The sequence below is a fragment of the Lasiosphaeria miniovina genome (assembly GCF_030549165.1).
Source record: "Lasiosphaeria miniovina strain SMH2392-1A chromosome Unknown B0T26scaffold_3, whole genome shotgun sequence".
In the NCBI taxonomy this organism is placed as follows: domain Eukaryota; kingdom Fungi; phylum Ascomycota; class Sordariomycetes; order Sordariales; family Lasiosphaeriaceae; genus Lasiosphaeria; species Lasiosphaeria miniovina.
Window position 1 is genome coordinate 4,915,325 of NW_026848222.1, and position 16,804 is coordinate 4,932,128.

Genomic DNA, 16,804 nt, shown 5'->3' on the forward strand with positions numbered 1-16,804 from the left:
ATACTACTACTTGATATCTCTGGCGTTCTTTGGCCTGAGTCTTATCAGCCAGCGCTTTGCCGGCTGATATGGCCTGCTGGATTCAGACTTGTTACCGCTGTGCAACAAAGCCCTTGCTAATATCTCCAAGCCCCGGCCGAGTCTGTTTCCCTTAGAATAATCGTGGCTTATCTCTTCTCTAGCTCTTAACGCTGTGATAATTACTACCCGTCATGATTCACCTCAAGCTGAGATGAATTCCCAGGGCAACCTCATCATATACTCACGACATATCTGCATCAACAGTCTCACCCGCCTCCAGCAGCTCATCTCTTAGGGATCTCATAGCCAGGCTTAACGAAACGCGTGCCTCCATGGAGTCCGCCTCGTCCGATGAATTATTTCCACCAAGAAGCTCGGTCGTGTGGGCCGAGCAAGTCGCATCCTTCGGTTCGTCGTCGCAGCTACATCGAGGTGTGGTGTTTGGAGTGTCTGTCTTTGGCAATGTTAACATGTCTTTCGTCCTATGCCATGCTGCTATAATTCTTACAAAAAAGCCCCCGTCATGGGCCAATTGCCTGCTCAGAGGCTCCAAGCCCTGAGAATCCGGGTTGGTATTGCATGTTGAAGCACTCAACATATTACCGAAGGCCGCGGTGTCGTCGGAATATCTAATCTCTTGATTGTTATCTGTGTCATATGCGATCCAGTTCTCGTCGGCTAAGTATGCAGAAGAAGCCTCTCTGCACAGCTCAGTCAACATCTGTATGTTAGATTTGGTCTTTCCGTATTGCTCGTCGCGTAGGTGTATCGTGGTGCGGTCAATTTCGTCCAGTTTTCGATTTGTTTGCAGCACCAGTTCAAAATATCTAAGAACAGTCGAGACGGCCTGCTCACAACACACTCTTCCTTGAAGCTGCGCAAGCAAACCGTGGGCAATTCCAGACACACCATCTTGGACGTGAACCGCGCTAGACTTGTTCCCAATGAGAGATTGGTGGTCTGCACAACATGGAGAGTCAACGTGGGGGGTCCAGCACAAGTCTGTTGGTCTATCGGTTGCCCCGTTGTCCGGGGCCTTCTCTTGCGCGCTCGAGGAACTCTTTTTCTCGGACTTGACGGGGTTGACACAAGCTGGAGATCTATCCGGCGAGGACTGCTGTGAAGACTCGGGGCTGGTGCAAACTGGGCGAGGTTCCCTACTATCACCTTACTAGTAAGTTGGGTGTTCCAACCGGAGACACCTACTTAAACTCACAAACGAGTACCGTATGAGAAAGACATGCATGCTGACTGACCTTGATGGTATCCTGGCTGGAATATTCATCGACATATTTGCCGACGGGAAAGAAGCGAGAGAAGAAATGGACATATGTGACAGCTTTTCCTTCCGAGACACGCCTAACCTAGAGTCAGCCGCTTCGGCCGTGTTGTTCTTTATGTGCCAGGCTGGATCACGACAGTGGGAGCTCTGATATACAGGGGGTACTGGGATTTTGTACGATTGAGGTAGAGGGCTCTTACTGGAAGAGCTGTACAGACCCCGAAGGGATAGGTCCTCATCGACTTTTGCTGGTTATGCTTCAAGTTAACACGGGAGCACGCCATATTGTGTCATAAAAGCAGAGACTGTAGCTGTGATCTAGGACACATACCCTGAACGGGATCCTTAAAACAGAGTCGGAAGGTGCTTTGTCGATCCGCATCGAGGGCGCAAACAGATGGCATATCCAACACGGGAGGGACGTGCTTTACCTCGTTGATGGGGCCAGGGACCAATGGCTCGTCAGTCCACTCAGGGGTCATGGCCTGCCGAATAGTAGGTCTCCCGCGCAGGGAACGAATGAAACCCGGGGTCCTGAACATTGTGTTCCCATTGTGCGATCTGGGCGATGCCGAAGCCGAGTTCAGAGAAGGGCATGAACGTCTTCCGGTCGAATGAAACCATCTCCATCTGTCCTTGCTCGGTTCGGTAGGGTGACAGTGCTGCTCCAAGCCATCTTCTTTCTTTCCCCGAAACACACCTCGGTTGCCAATGGTAGCGGGCATGCTTAAATAACTGCCTAACATGACTGCAGGTGGTGTCTCCTCCTGGACGGGCGGAAAAGAAGACGCCCAGAGAGAATTCCGACAGTGAAGAAGAGAAACAGAACCCGGAGATGATATTATACGTCACAGAGTCTGTGAGATTCTGTTTCGATGCGATACAGGCAGTACGCACCTCTAAAAATGACAAGATGCTGGTGGGTTTGGCAAGCCCAAGGTTCACAGAAAGAACTCGAAGGTAAATCAGTACGGTATAGCCCAAGAGAAGCCCAGAAACTGGAAGGGGAAGCAGGAAAGCCATGTACCAGTAGCTCTTGCCTAGATTCGGTATACGAGCCCCGGAAGACTGGGAAGGAAAGAGGGACGACTACGGCACTTGCCTTCCGTTTCTTATTACTCACTCGGCTCTCGACAGAACCATCACCTGAGATGCTTCGTGATGTATACCTACTTAGCATCTAAATCCCTACGGCTCAACAAAAGAGAAAGTGACCTGTCCATGTCTCCCTAGGCTGGGATTACTCCATGCGGCCTTCACTATTCATGCTCTATCTCCATCTAGCATTGACACATACGACCATACTTTTGATCTTTTTGACTTATGTATGGCAGCTGCCCTGTGCTAGATATGTTATCATCTCATACTTTTGCCTAGTAGGTACCTAGGTTGTTATTATGAACGAACTTGAAACTTGATGCATACTGGAGCTCGTGTTCACTGTGCCCCACTTTGATGTACCTGCTCATTTCAACTGGGTAACCAAATGCGGTCTAGTGCGCTACGCTACAAACCACGACCCAGAACACGCCCCTCTTGAAGCTCGACAGCCAACTTTATTGGAGAATCCCGCAACGGTGAATTCATTCGCCGCCACCCTAGATTCATCATTCTCTTGTCTAGCGCTGCTCCTTCGTTTCCGAGACTGCACAAAATTTGTTACTGAGCCTAGATATCTAGACCGCTGCTGCTGCCTCCGAATCGCGCACTCGCCAAATCGCCCGCCATGGGTAAAGAAAACGGGCAGAAAGTTACATCCGAGTTGGAGAAAATCATCAACGAGGGTAAGCCCCGTCGCGCCAAAAGCCACCGCTCTACGAACCCGGTCTTCTCATCTGTTACTGACATATGCCCGCTTCTGGCTACCAGGTCGCGACCGCAAGAAGAATGAAGCCCTCGCTGCTCGGATATTTGGCAAGGATCGTCGCGCGAGCACGCCTTTGAGCGGCCCTAGCTCTCTCGCCAGCCGCGCAGGCGTCAAGAAGGTGCGCTGTCCCAATTGCATCACTCACGCATTCTCGCTCTGCCTTCACCTCAATTTCAGTCCATACAGCCAAATACTTCAGCTAACATGTGCGCGCCCCCGTAATGTAGCATCGTGCCGTATCGTCAACTGTGTCGCGCCCCAGCGCTGGAAACATCGATAGCGAGTGGACTCACGACCTACATTCGTCGCAGGCGCCGCCGACTGGGCCTCGTAGCCAGCGCAACAACGGCAATGGCCCGAAGCCCAGCTCGCTTGCGTCACGCATCACGAACCCGAATGCTGGCATCGCTGGCAACCGTGAGAAGCGACGGGCTGCACAGGTGGCGCAAGCTTTGATACGAACGAAGCTGCAGCCGGCATCGGCGAGGTATCCGGCACCAGCACAGGCGATACCGTCATCATCACTGCCAGTGACGCCGGCGGCGGACCTGATCACAGGACGGCATGGCGGTTCGACGTTCCAGAAGGGTATGACGATCCGGGGTTTGGCGGGTCCGTATGTTGTGATGGCACAGAATTTCGCTCCGGGCACGACGGCTGCAGACATCGAGAGCGCCATGACGCCCATCGGCGGTATCATCACCAGCTGCCGCGTGGTTAAGAATCAACCCATCGTGATTGCTGAGATTGTGTTCGAGAGCAAGGAGGGTGCTGACAACGTCATTGCCACGTTTCACAGCCAGACAGTGAGCTACCTCTTTTGTGCCCTCATAGGGGGCCTGTTTAAAGAGATCCCTTAGGCTAACCGTGATCACAGGCTGATGGCCGAGTCCTGAGCGTATACCCCAAGGTGGGAAACACACCGAGCGCGGTGGTAGTCGACGACGACGACGCAGTGGTCGATGGCACGATGGGATTTGACGACCCAATGGATTCGGACGACCTCTTTGCCAATGGCCGCAGCAACGGACGGCAGCCACCGCGGGCTCCCGCAGCGGGCAACGGTGGTGGCGGTCTGTACAGCGACAACATGGTCCACAGAAGGCCCCGGGACCGGGGTTCCAATCGCGGCGGCGGCGCTGGAAGATAACGAGCTGCGGCCACTCGCAAGATATGTGGTCCGTGAGACAGAAACTGGGTCCTTGACCATCCCATCAGACGACATCATTGATCTCCTTTATCCACCGCCTTTCCCCTTTTTGCTACCGCCACTCTTCTCACTACCTCCTCCCGCTAGACTTATCATCATCTAATCGTATCCTAGCTCCCGGGATCAAGGGAGGTATACGAAGAGAGAAGGTGCTAAAGTTGGGCCGTATAGTCTGTATAGGTGATGTACCAAGCTTTGTAATCTTTTGCGGCTACGAGTGGTTTCGGGGATCGAGCTAATGCACAAAGGAAAGGACGACACGGAAAGCAGAAGGGCAATCGGACGGTCGCGAACTTACAAGAAGCATCCTTTCTTTCTTGCATTCCTTGTTTCTTTCTCTCTGATGCGGAAATAAAAGGAAAGCGTGGGACGCTGTAGCACAACCCACGCCATGACATGGCATTTTCGATGGGCAAGGCGATAACAAACAAGTTGCCGCTTGGAGGAAGAAAACGAGAAAGGAGATCTCTCCGGTACAGCACAGCACAGCACAAACAGCCCTTGGTGAAGCACCATTCCCCATCATCGCTTTTCTTTGGGGTTGGGGGTAAAAATGTAAGAAAAGCACTAATATCAAGTTTTTTGTACTTTTAAATCAAAGGGAACCCTCCTCGGGTTCTTTCCCCCCAAATACGCTCTGCATTTAGTGGCTGACTTGGTTTTGCCTCTTCAGTTATCACACTCTCTCCCGATCTCTTGAGCAGGATATATATATATAGAGAGAGAGAGAGGCCAAGGCAGGCTCAGCGTTAGATATGTAGGTATGGAAAGGTGCCTGTTCAGTGCAATGCAGTCAATGCAGTCAATGCATCAATCAACATTTTGAACTGACGACCTACGGAATTTCTTTTGCGAGTGCATTCGCACACACACGTGCAAGGTAGGATAGGCAACTCGTACTCGTCATGTCTTCAACTATACAACTCCTCCACCCAAGGCCGCTGGCGCCACCTCGCCACACCCGCAAATTTGACATGGCCCACGTAGTTACCTAAAGTCAGTAAGTAGCCTCTCTCTTCCTCTTTCCTATACATGTGCGTGTAAGCGTGCTGTATGTGTGTTTGTGTGTGTGTGTGTGTGTGTGTTCATATCTGGTCTCGTGCCCGCTACAGATAAAGTAAAATAAAAATACTAAAGACACGACGAATAAAAAAGGTATGACATTTACCCAACGCACCATTGACTTCAATGAGACTGGCCTTCACGAGGGGCTGTGGCGGGGGGGAGAAAGAAAGAGAGATAAAAAAAGTACAGTTATAAACCGGTCATGCTGGAGCCAACGTGTATGTCGTCAAATTCGCTCGTCCTTCTTCCACTCGTACCTCGCCGCTTATAACCCCCCCATGCTTCTTGGCGAACCGCTAATGAGCCAACCCTTTCCGTCTTTGCCGTTTCCATCAGCCCAGCAGGGCAGATATGTGCTCAAGGTCCTTCTGTTGTTACAACGGAAGACACCCGAGTTCGCTCTGCAGAATGCGCGTTCGATACACCTGCCCTGCTGTGCCGCGCCTTCCCGACTGACAAGAATCGATACCAAAAAGAGACCAAATGAGCCCACCGGAACAATGTAGACGCCCGCCTACCACTCGACCTCCATGTCGGGCTGACGACTTCCTCCTCTTACTCGAGCCTTGTACGACCGCGATGTCTCTTATCCAGATTCTTGATGCGATTTTCTAAGAGATCCGTTATCTGATAGCTCCATCCAAAGAGCCAGCGGTAAGGATAATTGGAAATTGCTAGTTGGCCGAGTCGATTGCGTCTCAGCCTCGTAACATCTGCGTCAACGTCTGGCTTCGAATAGGGGAACTCGCTCTCGACAGCTGTTATGAAATCAAATTCTTTCAGTGCCAAGGGCTCTGGCCACTCCCACTGTTCCCCATAAACCCTTCCTCAAGTGTCCGTTCCTCCAAGTTTCGGATAAAGTCGCGATTGCTCCGCGTGGTTTGCTGAGCCCGACTTCCCCTCCTTGCGGCACCCCTACCAGTGGTTTGGTCAAGGCCCGCCATGCCATCGGGTGGGGGTGGATAGTACGCCGGGCTTGGCTGCAGTCGGATGGGATGATTCGGATCAAGATGGCTGGCAACCCTCTGAATTGCGGCGGGGATTCCGCTCTGCTGCTGTTCCATTGTCGATGCGCGCTGTCTTGTCCTAGCTTGCTGTTGCTGCTGTTGCTGTTGCTGGGAGTACATGTTGGGTTGCGGAACACCGGCGTAGTTGGCTTGTGGCATTTGGACAGGGGGTTGTGACATGGCCATTGGGCTATAGCCACCTTGTTGCGCTGCATAAGGCGGGGGCGCGCCTGCGTGACCACCGCCACCGACGCCGGGGGAGTATATGTTATTGTTCGCATACAAAGGTGGTCCTTGGGCGTGTACTGGTTGCTGATATTGCCCGCCAGCCATTGATGCGTAGGCGCCCTGGGTTGCCGAAGTCGCTTGGGCTTGGGCAGCCTGGGCTCTTTGCTTGCTCAGGGCCTCGGCTTGCTGCTGCTGTTGCGTGCCAGGGGCTGGTGACCTATTGAGAGAACTGGACTTCAAGTTCATTGGCGGGACAAATTGCCCTGTATACTTCTGTTGCGTGATAAAAGGGTGCAATTTTGCTTGCTGAGGTGACCATCGCTCGAGCGGGTTTATCGTCAATAAGCCCCTGACAAAATCAATGAAGGCAACCCGGTTGTTCATTTCTAGACAAGTATGGTGGTTAGCGCCTCGCTTGTGGGAAGAATTGGATCAGCTTACCTCTGTCAATCTCTGACTGTTTCATGTTTTTGCGAGGCATCGGGTACGACTTGATGATCTCGGGCAAGGTATTCGCCTGGAAGTACTTCTTGCTCGGCTGCTCTTTAGTGCCGTGTTCGCGCGAATACACCTCCATGGACTTCAGTTGGTAGGTCCGTCTACCGTACTCATCCTGTCTCTTTTCAAAGAACTCGCCCGCCTGCTTTCCCATCTCGATCATCCAGTTTGGGGGATTTCCAAGCATCTCAACGATTCGCGAGACCTGGTTGTACTCGGAGGAGCCAGGGAAAAGGGGGAGGCCGAGGAACAGCTCCACAACAATGCACCCCAGAGACCACATGTCGATAGCCGAAGAGTACGGGAGCCCAAGTAGTACTTCAGGCGAGCGGTAGAATCTGGACTGGATGTATGTGTAGACAGTCTGACGCTCGTCACATGCAGACCCGAAGTCGATGATCTTGATGATGGGGCTTTCGAGGTTCTTTAGGAGAATGTTCTCCGGCTTCAAGTCGCAGTGGATCAACCGAGCCTTGTTCAGTAGTGCAAGGCCGTTAAGGAGCTGCTGGGCAAAGACGCGGACCAATGTCGTACTCAACCCACGGAATTGGTTCTGCTTGATGAGCTCATACAAGTTCACGCTCAGCAACTCAAACACCAGGCAAAGATGTTGCCTGTGTATGAAGGTGTCTTTGAGTCGCAGGAGATGGTGGTCGTCATTCTTGTCAAGTTTGGTATTGAGCTGTGCGCGGTTAGCAAACAGTCGGTACTCGACGAGAGAGGGGGGGGGCGGGCAAGGGTCAGGGCAAGGCGAGAGAGCTTACCAAGTCTAGAACAGAGACCTCCATCATACTCTGGTTGAAGTAGGCAGTGCGGTTCTTGATCACCTTCACAGCCACGACTTCTTGCGTCTTCAAGTTTTGGCACTTAACGACTTGGCCAAAAGTGCCCTGCCCGAGAACATCGAGGATCAGATAGCGGTTCCTGATGTAGAAAGGTTAGCCACGACAAGTTCGGTCAGTCTAGGGTCGAGGGCATGGGAGAGGCCTACTTGTGCCCTGCTTCTTCGGAACCTAATATGTCATTGACGTAGAGAATATAGTCACTATCCTCGTTGTCGTAGCCGTCGTTCTTTGTCCCCTTGCTCGGCTTGGTCAAGACACGACGGGGATTCCGCGACGACTCATACTTGAAGCTGGGGTTACAGATCCGATATGTGGCGGGGAGGTGCACCGTAAGGGCTTGGAGGGGCTGTTCACGACTATGGGTTAGCAGGTGGCAAGACGGGAGATAGCGATAATCGCGGCTGCACAGCTTACACTGATGAAGCCGCCCTCGGGGTTGGCGCGTCTGAACGGCGGCTGCATATTAACTTTTGGTCTCAGGTCTGTCAGGGCCCGGATCTTCTTGAACTCGGGCACAGTTTCGGGGAGAGCCGACTGGGGCGCGGCGCGTCGGGGAGACTTGGGATCGACATATGAGCCGTCCATGGCAGCCACGGCGGCCGAGGGATAGCCGTCATGGGGGGACCCGTAGGGGTTGATGGGCGGCAGCTGGGGAGCAGCCTGTCGAGAAGTGTAGTAGGGACTCTGGGGAACGTAGTCGGAAGAGCGGTTCGGCGACTGGCGCTGGGCCGGCGATTGAATGAACTGGCCTCCTCCAGCCGACTTTGCAGCGTAGGGCGAGGTGGGAGACAAGATTTCCATAGGGGAGTAGCGCTGAGCGGCAGCCGAGGGCTCCTGCTGGAGGGCCGAGGGTCGGCCGCCCGAGAGATGGTGCTGGTGATGCGGCCGCATTGGGTACTTGACGTTGGGGTTCAGGTTGAGGCCCGAGTAGGCATCGTGGGCGTCCTGCATGGCGACGTCGCCGTTGCCGTCGCGCAGCTGGGAGCTGTTCATGATGGGCGAGGCGGCGCTCTGCTGCTGTTGGGGATTTAGACCGCCCTGGTACTGGTCGTACTTGAAGCCGGCGGGCGGCGGCTGCTGGTGCTGCTGGTGCTGCTGGTGCTGCTGGGCAGGGGGCTGGCCGCCATTGTTGTTAAAGTCTCGCGGCGACATTTGGCTGGTGCTGTTATTGTTGCTGCCATTGTACCGCCTTGAGCCGCCGGCGCCGGCAGGGTCGGGGTACGCCTGCCATTGCTCCATGGCTGCTGGCTACTTGCAAGACGAAGAGCCACTTTGCGAGATTGCGCTGTGGTGTGGACGGCCGTCGTGTCGCTGTGCAATGCAGTGATGCGAGTCTGGCGACGGGAGTTTGGGCTTTCGATCTGGAGAGGGAGGGGGTGGACCCGCTCACCTAGTGAGCGAGGGTGCGGTACAGTGCGTACAAGTGGGTCGGGGTCGGGTCAGCGACGTTCGAGCCAAGGTCCCTTCTGTGCGCTTCCCAAGTTCCTGCCTGCTTTGGACGTGTTAGGCGGCTAGAGCTGGAGTGAAGGGAGTGGAGGGGACTACGCAGTGGAGGCAGGGGCAGCGCAGCATGGGCTGCGCTCGGAGCCTGAACAAACCTAACGCTGGAGTGCGGAGGAAGCGAGCTAGGGCGTCTGCAGGGGCCGGGAAATAGCTCAAAGCCCGCACCGAGCTCACTCTTCCAATTGCTATCGTCCCGCGAAAAGACCTAGAACAGCCACAAAGGGTTGGCGACCAGAACCAACGGGACCTTTCCAGATTATCAAGGGCCCATGGCGGAATTGTATGCTTTGTATGTGCTGTACAGAGTATGTGCCTAGGTGCGCCCTGGCAGGTGAGGTAGCCAATCTGGGGGGATGGTAGAAAGCCTTCCCGAACGGACAAGATCAAGCTGAGTTGGGTTCTGGGATCGATTTTCCGCCTTTCAGTCTGCAAGAGAGTCTTGGTTAAAAGGTATGTGTATACGCCTGATGGCTAGCCCACATACTCCTAATGGGTTGCCAACATGGAACCTTCAAAGGTTGGTAGCCCGGTTTTAGGGACGCGGATGTCGGCCGAGGGGTCGAATCTTGTAATTGGGCTTCCGGGCTGGGCTGGATTCCATGCTAGTACTGCTGTGTATGTATGTCTGTACTTATTCTAATAGCTGGGATGATAAACACAGTTTCTGTAGAACCCGACTGTTAATATCTTACATCCCACCCGAACTCATTTATACTATTACCTCACCGACGGTATGACCCCGAGATATCTTGAGAAGAACGGAGCACGGGGCACGGGGCACGGGGTACGGAGCACTGAGGCATGGAAGTCTATAAAGACGGGCGGCCATTTTGTTGAGAGCTCACGATTCTAACGGGCTATTCTATTTCTATTTGGGCTCTTTCGCTAGACAAAAGACACCTCGTCAAGGTGCGCGATTGTGACAAGACGAACCCAGGTCCCTTCCGGGCATATTTCCGTCGTGCTTGTTTGCTTTGCTCAGGCCAGGTCGAGCCTCTAGTAAGTTGCGAAGCAGGGGTATCTACAACACCCCAGACAATTAGTACGATGGCACATACCAAAGCGCAACGGAATGCTTGCGACGCTGTTGGTTCTGATCCTGGGAGTCTACTACATAGTATGGAGGTATAAAAGTTGCGGCCGTTAATAACAACTCTGACGGACATATCGACAGCTGAAACTGATATTTAGATTAGATGCGCGGGCTGATCATCTGGGAATACAGGTTTCTATCTGTCTCTTCTCGACTTGCCCACGCGGGAAGAGTCGCAGTTGAGAACAATGTTCGCTCACGTCCCATGAGCCCCAATGTTAACATGTTAACTCATAAGGCACCTAGTATGGATAGACAATAGACATATGTAGGTAGGCATGTTCCTGGGTTGGGTCCTCACCTTACTGTACGAATAGTTTGCTTCCTGCAAATGGACGGGGATGCGACCTTGATCGCCACTATATATATGTGTTCTGTTTTCCATCGTCTGCTTCTACCTATATGGTTTAAAATGATATCCATACTGCCTCCGTAGACTTCTTGCGCCCCCCAGAAGCGCGTAATGGTAGGATGTACGTATGTATACCGACCTACCTAACACGCAGCACTTATTAGTCGATTTTGGTTATTAGCGTCACCTAGCAAGCGTCATGCACTAAGTACGGTATACTCCTCTGCAGAGCAAACAAATCTTCCTGCCCCAAACTCTGTATGCTTGTGGAAACGATCCCGTCATCTTGGAAATCAGTTACTCCGTAGTTGGTCTCATGGACTTATTAGTTGGGAACCACGGAGATGGGACGGCTGCGCGGGTGGCTAACATGCGATGCGATTGAGACGGCCGAGATTGGGCATCAACATCTACACACGCTTGGCGTCAACTGGTCCACAAATTCTGCCCCGGTCTCGGGAATCCATCTGCCCTGGGTTGCTTGCTAGCCGCCCATCACTCAGCCCAGCACTGCGTGACATCTTTCGGATGGCGTGTTTTTGTCCAATTGCCTCGCGCCTTATACGCAGTCCTTCCTGCCATCACATCAAACGCCATTCAACAGGTATTCGTACATGAGGAGAGAAGACACAATCTTGGAACAAGAAAAGCTGAGGCACTTGACGAGGTTTCGCGATTTTGTTTGTTTGATCTAGAGTATTCTCCAAAATACTCCTTTTTACAGTCTCGATACATATCGCGCCATGTCCATTTGAAAGAGATATCACATCCTTTTCGTCCATACCATACCCATACCCCTCATCCAAACAACCCTGCGCTCCTCGCGGAGATTTAAAAGCCCGTGCGCCTCTGGTCAAAGACGCCTACTGAGTCAGAGAATGGCTCGTACCTCATCCCCAATACCCGGAAATCCCGAAATCTACCTTGGCTCCTTTGCTTGCTAAAAAGGACCAAGAGGTGGCTGATATAGCGGAAATTCGTGAAGTCGTCGAGGAAAAAAGGTGGCCAACGAAAGAATACCACGATGCGTTAAGAGGTATCCAGCGCGGTAAGAAAAAATCATTCCGAAATTTTGAGCAGAGAGAGGAAGATGCGCAGCTACAGAACCCAACCGGATAATAGATCATGCCCGTGGGAATCACTAGCAGACAAAGAAACGAAAGAAGAAAAGGAAGAAAAAAAGACAACACTGGAAACGGAAAAGTGACATGGCCGAGTAGAAAGAAGTAGAGAAAGGTTCCAAATTCTCCCCAACAGAGTCCCAAATCCCAACTCGAACGATTGTCCCAAACTTAATCAGATAATGAAGAAGACGTCACAACGTGAATGCATCGCACCTGCCAGGCTACGGCATCTTGGTGAGCCGGAAAGAAAGAAACAAGGAGAACAGGGTAAGAAGACGGCTTTTTCCATCGCCACATAACAGACCAGAAGCGCGCAGAAATGTCCAGTGTGTCTTCGCTCAGTGGTCGCCAATCAGGCCACAACTAACCTTGGTAGCCAGAAAAGCCGTTGTTAAAGTTCTGGGCCGGGGGAGGCTGGGACCACTGCGCGTTTTGAGCTTGCTGGCCGCGGCCATATCCACCAGCACTCGGGGGGCCGGTGTATCCCATCGGCTGCGTGTTGTATCCGGCGGGCGACTGCGCCTGACCGCCAGCATAGTTGGGCTGTTGGCCAGGACCGTACGAACCTGCAATTGACATTAGTCTCTTGAATACCGAGCAAGATTTCACCTCTTGCTAGGGCCACGTACCGCCAAACTGGTTGAAGTAAGTGGAGGGCGTACCAGGATATCCAGGTGTCTGCGCACTCCCGGGACTGTATTGTTGGGGTTGATTGGGATCGAATTGCTGAGTAGTTGGGGTCTTGTCCTTCCCCCACTGTGAGACGTTAGCTGATGCAATTCCGAGGGCGGCGGGGATAGGGGGCCCATACGCTGCACTTCAAGGGTCGACCATTAACATTATAGCCATTCAACTGGCAAATAGCCATGGCGGCATTTTCATGGGTATCCATCTTGATAAAAGCAAAACCGCGATCGGCCTGGAAGCGAGATTCAACAACAAAGCCAAAGTTCGAGAAAAGAGGCACGAGATCATTCTGGGTCGTGTAAGGCGTCAAGTTACCAACATAGCAAGTCGTCTGCCAAGCCGGGGTCTGGCCTACAATCATATCGAAGCTGTGGACACCGTGAGTGGGGAAGTGGTGGTGGCCGTAGGGCGTCGTCGGCGTCATTCCCATCTGCTGCATGGCTTGCTGCTGGGCGATGGACGGCTGGCCCTTCTGGTTGGCCCAATTGCATCGAATGGCGCGAGATCCCAGCCATTCGCCATCCATCGAGCTCAGGGCCTTCTCGGCATCCGGCCGCTCACGGAACGCAACGAAGCCGTAGCCGCGGGAGCGGCCAGTCTTCATGTCCCACATAACGCGGGCCTCAGAAACAGACCCGAAGGCTGAGAAGGCCTGGAGAAGCACTTCGTCATTAACCTCATTAGAAAGATCACCAACAAAGATGTGGAAATGGTTCGAGGTGTCCTCCTTGTTGTTGCTGTTAGACTGATAGGCCCAGTTCACACGAATCTCCTGTCCAACTCGTCAATACGGTAATCCAGTCTCGTTCGAGGATCCAGGGAAGACAAACCGACTGGTGGACACGCCGGCCGTTGAGGGTTTGCATTGCGCGCTCGGCAGCGCCGGGATCATCGTACTCAACAAAGCCATAGTTATATCCCTTAGCCTTGCGAATTCAAGTCAGCAGATGACTCTCGAGATGCCCGATAAAAATTCGGGGCGAGCAGAAGCTTGAGTGAGATCCACGAGACAGGTCTACCTACGTTCTTATCGGGGATAATCTTGACGTTCTGGACGTGTCCAGTGGTCTCGAAGATTTGACGCAAAACATCCTCAGTGACCCGAGGGTCTAATCCGCCAACGTAAAGAGCGCGCTTGTTGGGCTCTGGGGCTGCGCGGCGAGCAAACGCACCACCGCCGGGCGAGATGATGCCGCTCTTGTCGCCACCTCCACCCATGGGCGAGGTGATGGCCGTAGGGATCGGGTTTGTGTTCTGCGGGATGTGCAGAGGCGGCGGGGGCAGATGCGAAGGATTCGACGTGTTTTGGCCATTCTCGTAGCCAGGTGCGCCTGCATTTGGCTGAGGTGGTGGCGGCAGTTGGCCGGTTGTAGGAGGGGGGCCGTTGTCAGCCATATCGAACAAGGTCGCAGGTAACAGGGAGGAGCTGTCGAAATGTGGAAGATCGCGACAGCGATTGGGAGATGAAGGGCGTAGGTCCGTCTTGGCAAGGGAAGCCCCACTACAGAGAAAGGATCTCTGCGAAACCTATATTCCAGCAAGACGCGACGAAAAACCCGACAGCCGATGGTGCAACTGTGAGGGCCGGGAAAGCGAAGCAAAAGATAGACACGAAAGTCTGGAGGAGATTGTCTCTATTCCCGTTGCGATCGCTTGCTGACCGTGACGCGGTGTGGCGGCAGTAGATAGGAGATTAAGAGGACGTTTCGACTCGAATCGCCGCGCTTCTTCGCTTGGCGAAGAGCAAATTTGACGGGCTCGCAACGGCAAGGAGCTGAAGCTGTTCAACTTGCAGAAGACGGAGAGGAAGAGGCGGTTGGCTAATAGCACAGACGAGCTCGGCGAAGAGGAAGCGTCGCCGTGGCTTGACGATAGGAGACGATGCCAATTGGAAGTTGGGAAACACCGACGTGCGAGGAAACGGCTCAACGGTAACAACCAGAGAGGCGCGACGACGACGACGACGACGACGCAGAGAGAAGATGGCTGATGAAAAGGACAGACAAGGATAAGGGAAGAAGCTGTGAAAAACCAACGTGAGAGGGAAAAGAAACGGCCGTCAAAAAAGGAGGGAGCCCCAGAAATTCAAACAACAGCAGCAGCCGATCCGATATGAACTTGTCGAGTGTCCTCGATAGTGCAGAGAAGTGGGAAAAAAATTCGGAGGGGAAAAGCTGTCGCCGTGACGAGGAGGGGAAGGATTTTTGATCGAGCCATTGCCCTGGGATTGGACGATTTGGAGGAACGGGCCTTAGCGCAAATTTGCGAGCCCCAGGGTTGGCCGTGGTACAGGAAATACCTGCCGTGCAGAGAGCAAGCTCTGCCCCTCACATCCTGGTCGGCTTGGACTGGAGGGGATTGGGATTGCTGCAAGGCAGCTCAGGGTTGCCTTGGATGCCGAGTTCGCGAATCTCCTGGAAGCTCCGTTTTCACGATTGCATATGGTCACTGCTGCTACTTATAGGCACGCACCCAAGGTAACTGCTTTCTGCTAATCGCTACCTTACCTAGATTGCCTTACTTATCAACCGAGCCTTTATAGCAACTCTCCGGGTTGGACTCGTGGCAGGCCAAACCCAGACTGGAATCGCACAGTCGCACAGTACGCGATTCGAAGTGAACCGGGTCAAGACTTTTGAGCGTCTTCGGCTCTCTCACGAAGATATGCTTGGCTATAAGAGGCTTCGTATTTTAGGTCCCTACGACATGATATTTAACTCATCTTCTAATCAAGAATGAACCATGATGGATACCTACCTAGGTAGGTACCTTAGTGAGGAGGTACGGATAAAAAGGGTAAGCCGTGATGCGATCGAGGGTCTTGGCAGCGAGTGAGTGCCCTGTTCAACAGAGGCCGAGCCTGGCATGAGCGAGAACGGCTACTGCAACCGTCGGTGGCGTTATCAAGTCAAGGCAGGGTTTTTCGGATTAATTCACAAAGAAACGAGCGAGGTGTTCAGAGCTGACGCACAGTTCTGCTTGTGCTTGAACGGACAGTGCCTGCGCAAAGCTTTGCACGCAGAACCAAACCCCCTGACTGGGGTAGGTCAATGACAGATGCAGCAAGCAAGCGGCACTGCTAGCAGGCAATCAGACAAGCATCTCCACAAATTCTTGGCTGTTGTCTGTTATCATCCCTCTTGTACTGTACTCGGTCCTGCACGGAGTGCCTGTAATAAGGTTGCCGGATTAGACCTATCAGAGACAAGAGACAGCCAGTAGCCAGGCGAGAGCCTATCACGGGGTTTTTGCTTACAAGAGGCGAGGTAGTTAAGGTAGCAATTCAAATACGGTCGCTAACCTCCAGATCTTTTACTTACTCGGATCCAGTACATACATGGTAGGTATTCGTAGGTCGATAACGATCAGTCGAGTTTTGTCCGGGACCATGGACGGGAGTCTCTCTCTGCCGTATGTTAAGATACGAAAGGCCTCATTGCCTGGTGCTTCGCCTTATAGGAGACGGATTGAGGTCTTTCTTGGTCAATATTATTTGACTTGATCCTTATTTTCATTCCAAGTGCCGTCCAAAACCTGCACCATTCAGGGATTGGACTGTACCTTTTCCGTTAAAGTTAAAGCATGGATCTTAACGGGAGTTGCCCTAAACTTCCTCCGTCAGCCGGGCTGCCCTAAACCCCAAGCGGCAACTCACGTTAGCGAGCTCCGAGAACAGAGAACCCCCACAAGAGCCGCAATTAAAGGACGGGGGAGCTCCCCGGGCAGTTCTGAAACCTACCATCATCTCCCATCCCGCGCCCCGGCAGCTGGAGAGCTGCCAACGTGACCAAACTTGCGCCAAGGGTTTAATCACGCCAAACGGCCTAAACGCATACCTGCAGCACGGTAGCGCCTTACCCAAATCAGTCAGCTAAGGATTACCTACCTACCTTAGGTTCAAGTTGCATTGGCCATAACGGAATGCGGCGGCGAGTGACGGAGCATGCTTCAATCGATGGATGCATGGGTTTCCATGATCGCGCCGCCGACTCTTAGGGATCTGGACTTTTTATCTGCGCCAA

General features: G+C 53.1%; 5 protein-coding genes across 5 annotated transcripts; 1 reads left to right on the forward strand and 4 right to left on the reverse strand.

The window, feature by feature from the left end:
* Positions 1 to 78: 78 nt before the first annotated feature.
* On the reverse strand, positions 79 to 1,914 carry B0T26DRAFT_246463 (uncharacterized protein). Its single transcript, XM_060433974.1, has 5 exons — positions 1,635 to 1,914; positions 1,482 to 1,551; positions 1,278 to 1,380; positions 530 to 1,178; positions 79 to 475 (listed from the first exon to the last, which is right to left on the reverse strand). Exons 1-5 carry the CDS (start codon positions 1,683 to 1,685, stop codon positions 263 to 265), a joined length of 1,086 nt encoding a protein of 361 aa, XP_060298974.1. The 5' UTR covers positions 1,686 to 1,914; the 3' UTR covers positions 79 to 262.
* Positions 1,358 to 2,717, reverse strand: B0T26DRAFT_705162 (uncharacterized protein). Its single transcript, XM_060441740.1, has 3 exons — positions 1,635 to 2,717; positions 1,482 to 1,551; positions 1,358 to 1,380 (listed from the first exon to the last, which is right to left on the reverse strand). Exon 1 carries the CDS (start codon positions 2,324 to 2,326, stop codon positions 1,775 to 1,777), a length of 552 nt encoding a protein of 183 aa, XP_060298975.1. The 5' UTR covers positions 2,327 to 2,717; the 3' UTR covers positions 1,358 to 1,380; positions 1,482 to 1,551; positions 1,635 to 1,774.
* Positions 2,718 to 3,029: 312 nt separating this feature from the next.
* B0T26DRAFT_674669 (uncharacterized protein) lies at positions 3,030 to 4,320 on the forward strand (the record flags this gene model as incomplete). Its single annotated transcript, XM_060439733.1, has 4 exons — positions 3,030 to 3,087; positions 3,173 to 3,288; positions 3,398 to 3,976; positions 4,048 to 4,320. 4 exons carry the CDS (start codon positions 3,030 to 3,032, stop codon positions 4,318 to 4,320), a joined length of 1,026 nt encoding a protein of 341 aa, XP_060298976.1.
* A 1,904-nt stretch (positions 4,321 to 6,224) lies between these two features.
* Positions 6,225 to 9,262, reverse strand: B0T26DRAFT_642860 (kinase-like domain-containing protein; the record flags this gene model as incomplete). The annotated part of the gene is made up of 5 exons (XM_060437481.1): positions 6,225 to 7,066; positions 7,122 to 7,860; positions 7,943 to 8,102; positions 8,170 to 8,369; positions 8,438 to 9,262. 5 exons carry the CDS (start codon positions 9,260 to 9,262, stop codon positions 6,225 to 6,227), a joined length of 2,766 nt encoding a protein of 921 aa, XP_060298977.1.
* A 3,196-nt stretch (positions 9,263 to 12,458) lies between these two features.
* Positions 12,459 to 14,177, reverse strand: B0T26DRAFT_740101 (uncharacterized protein; the record flags this gene model as incomplete). The annotated part of the gene is made up of 5 exons (XM_060443808.1): positions 12,459 to 12,661; positions 12,725 to 12,851; positions 12,907 to 13,554; positions 13,613 to 13,708; positions 13,806 to 14,177. The coding sequence occupies 5 exons, from the start codon at positions 14,175 to 14,177 to the stop codon at positions 12,459 to 12,461; spliced, it is 1,446 nt and encodes a 481-aa protein (XP_060298978.1).
* Between the last annotated feature and the right edge of the window lie 2,627 nt (positions 14,178 to 16,804).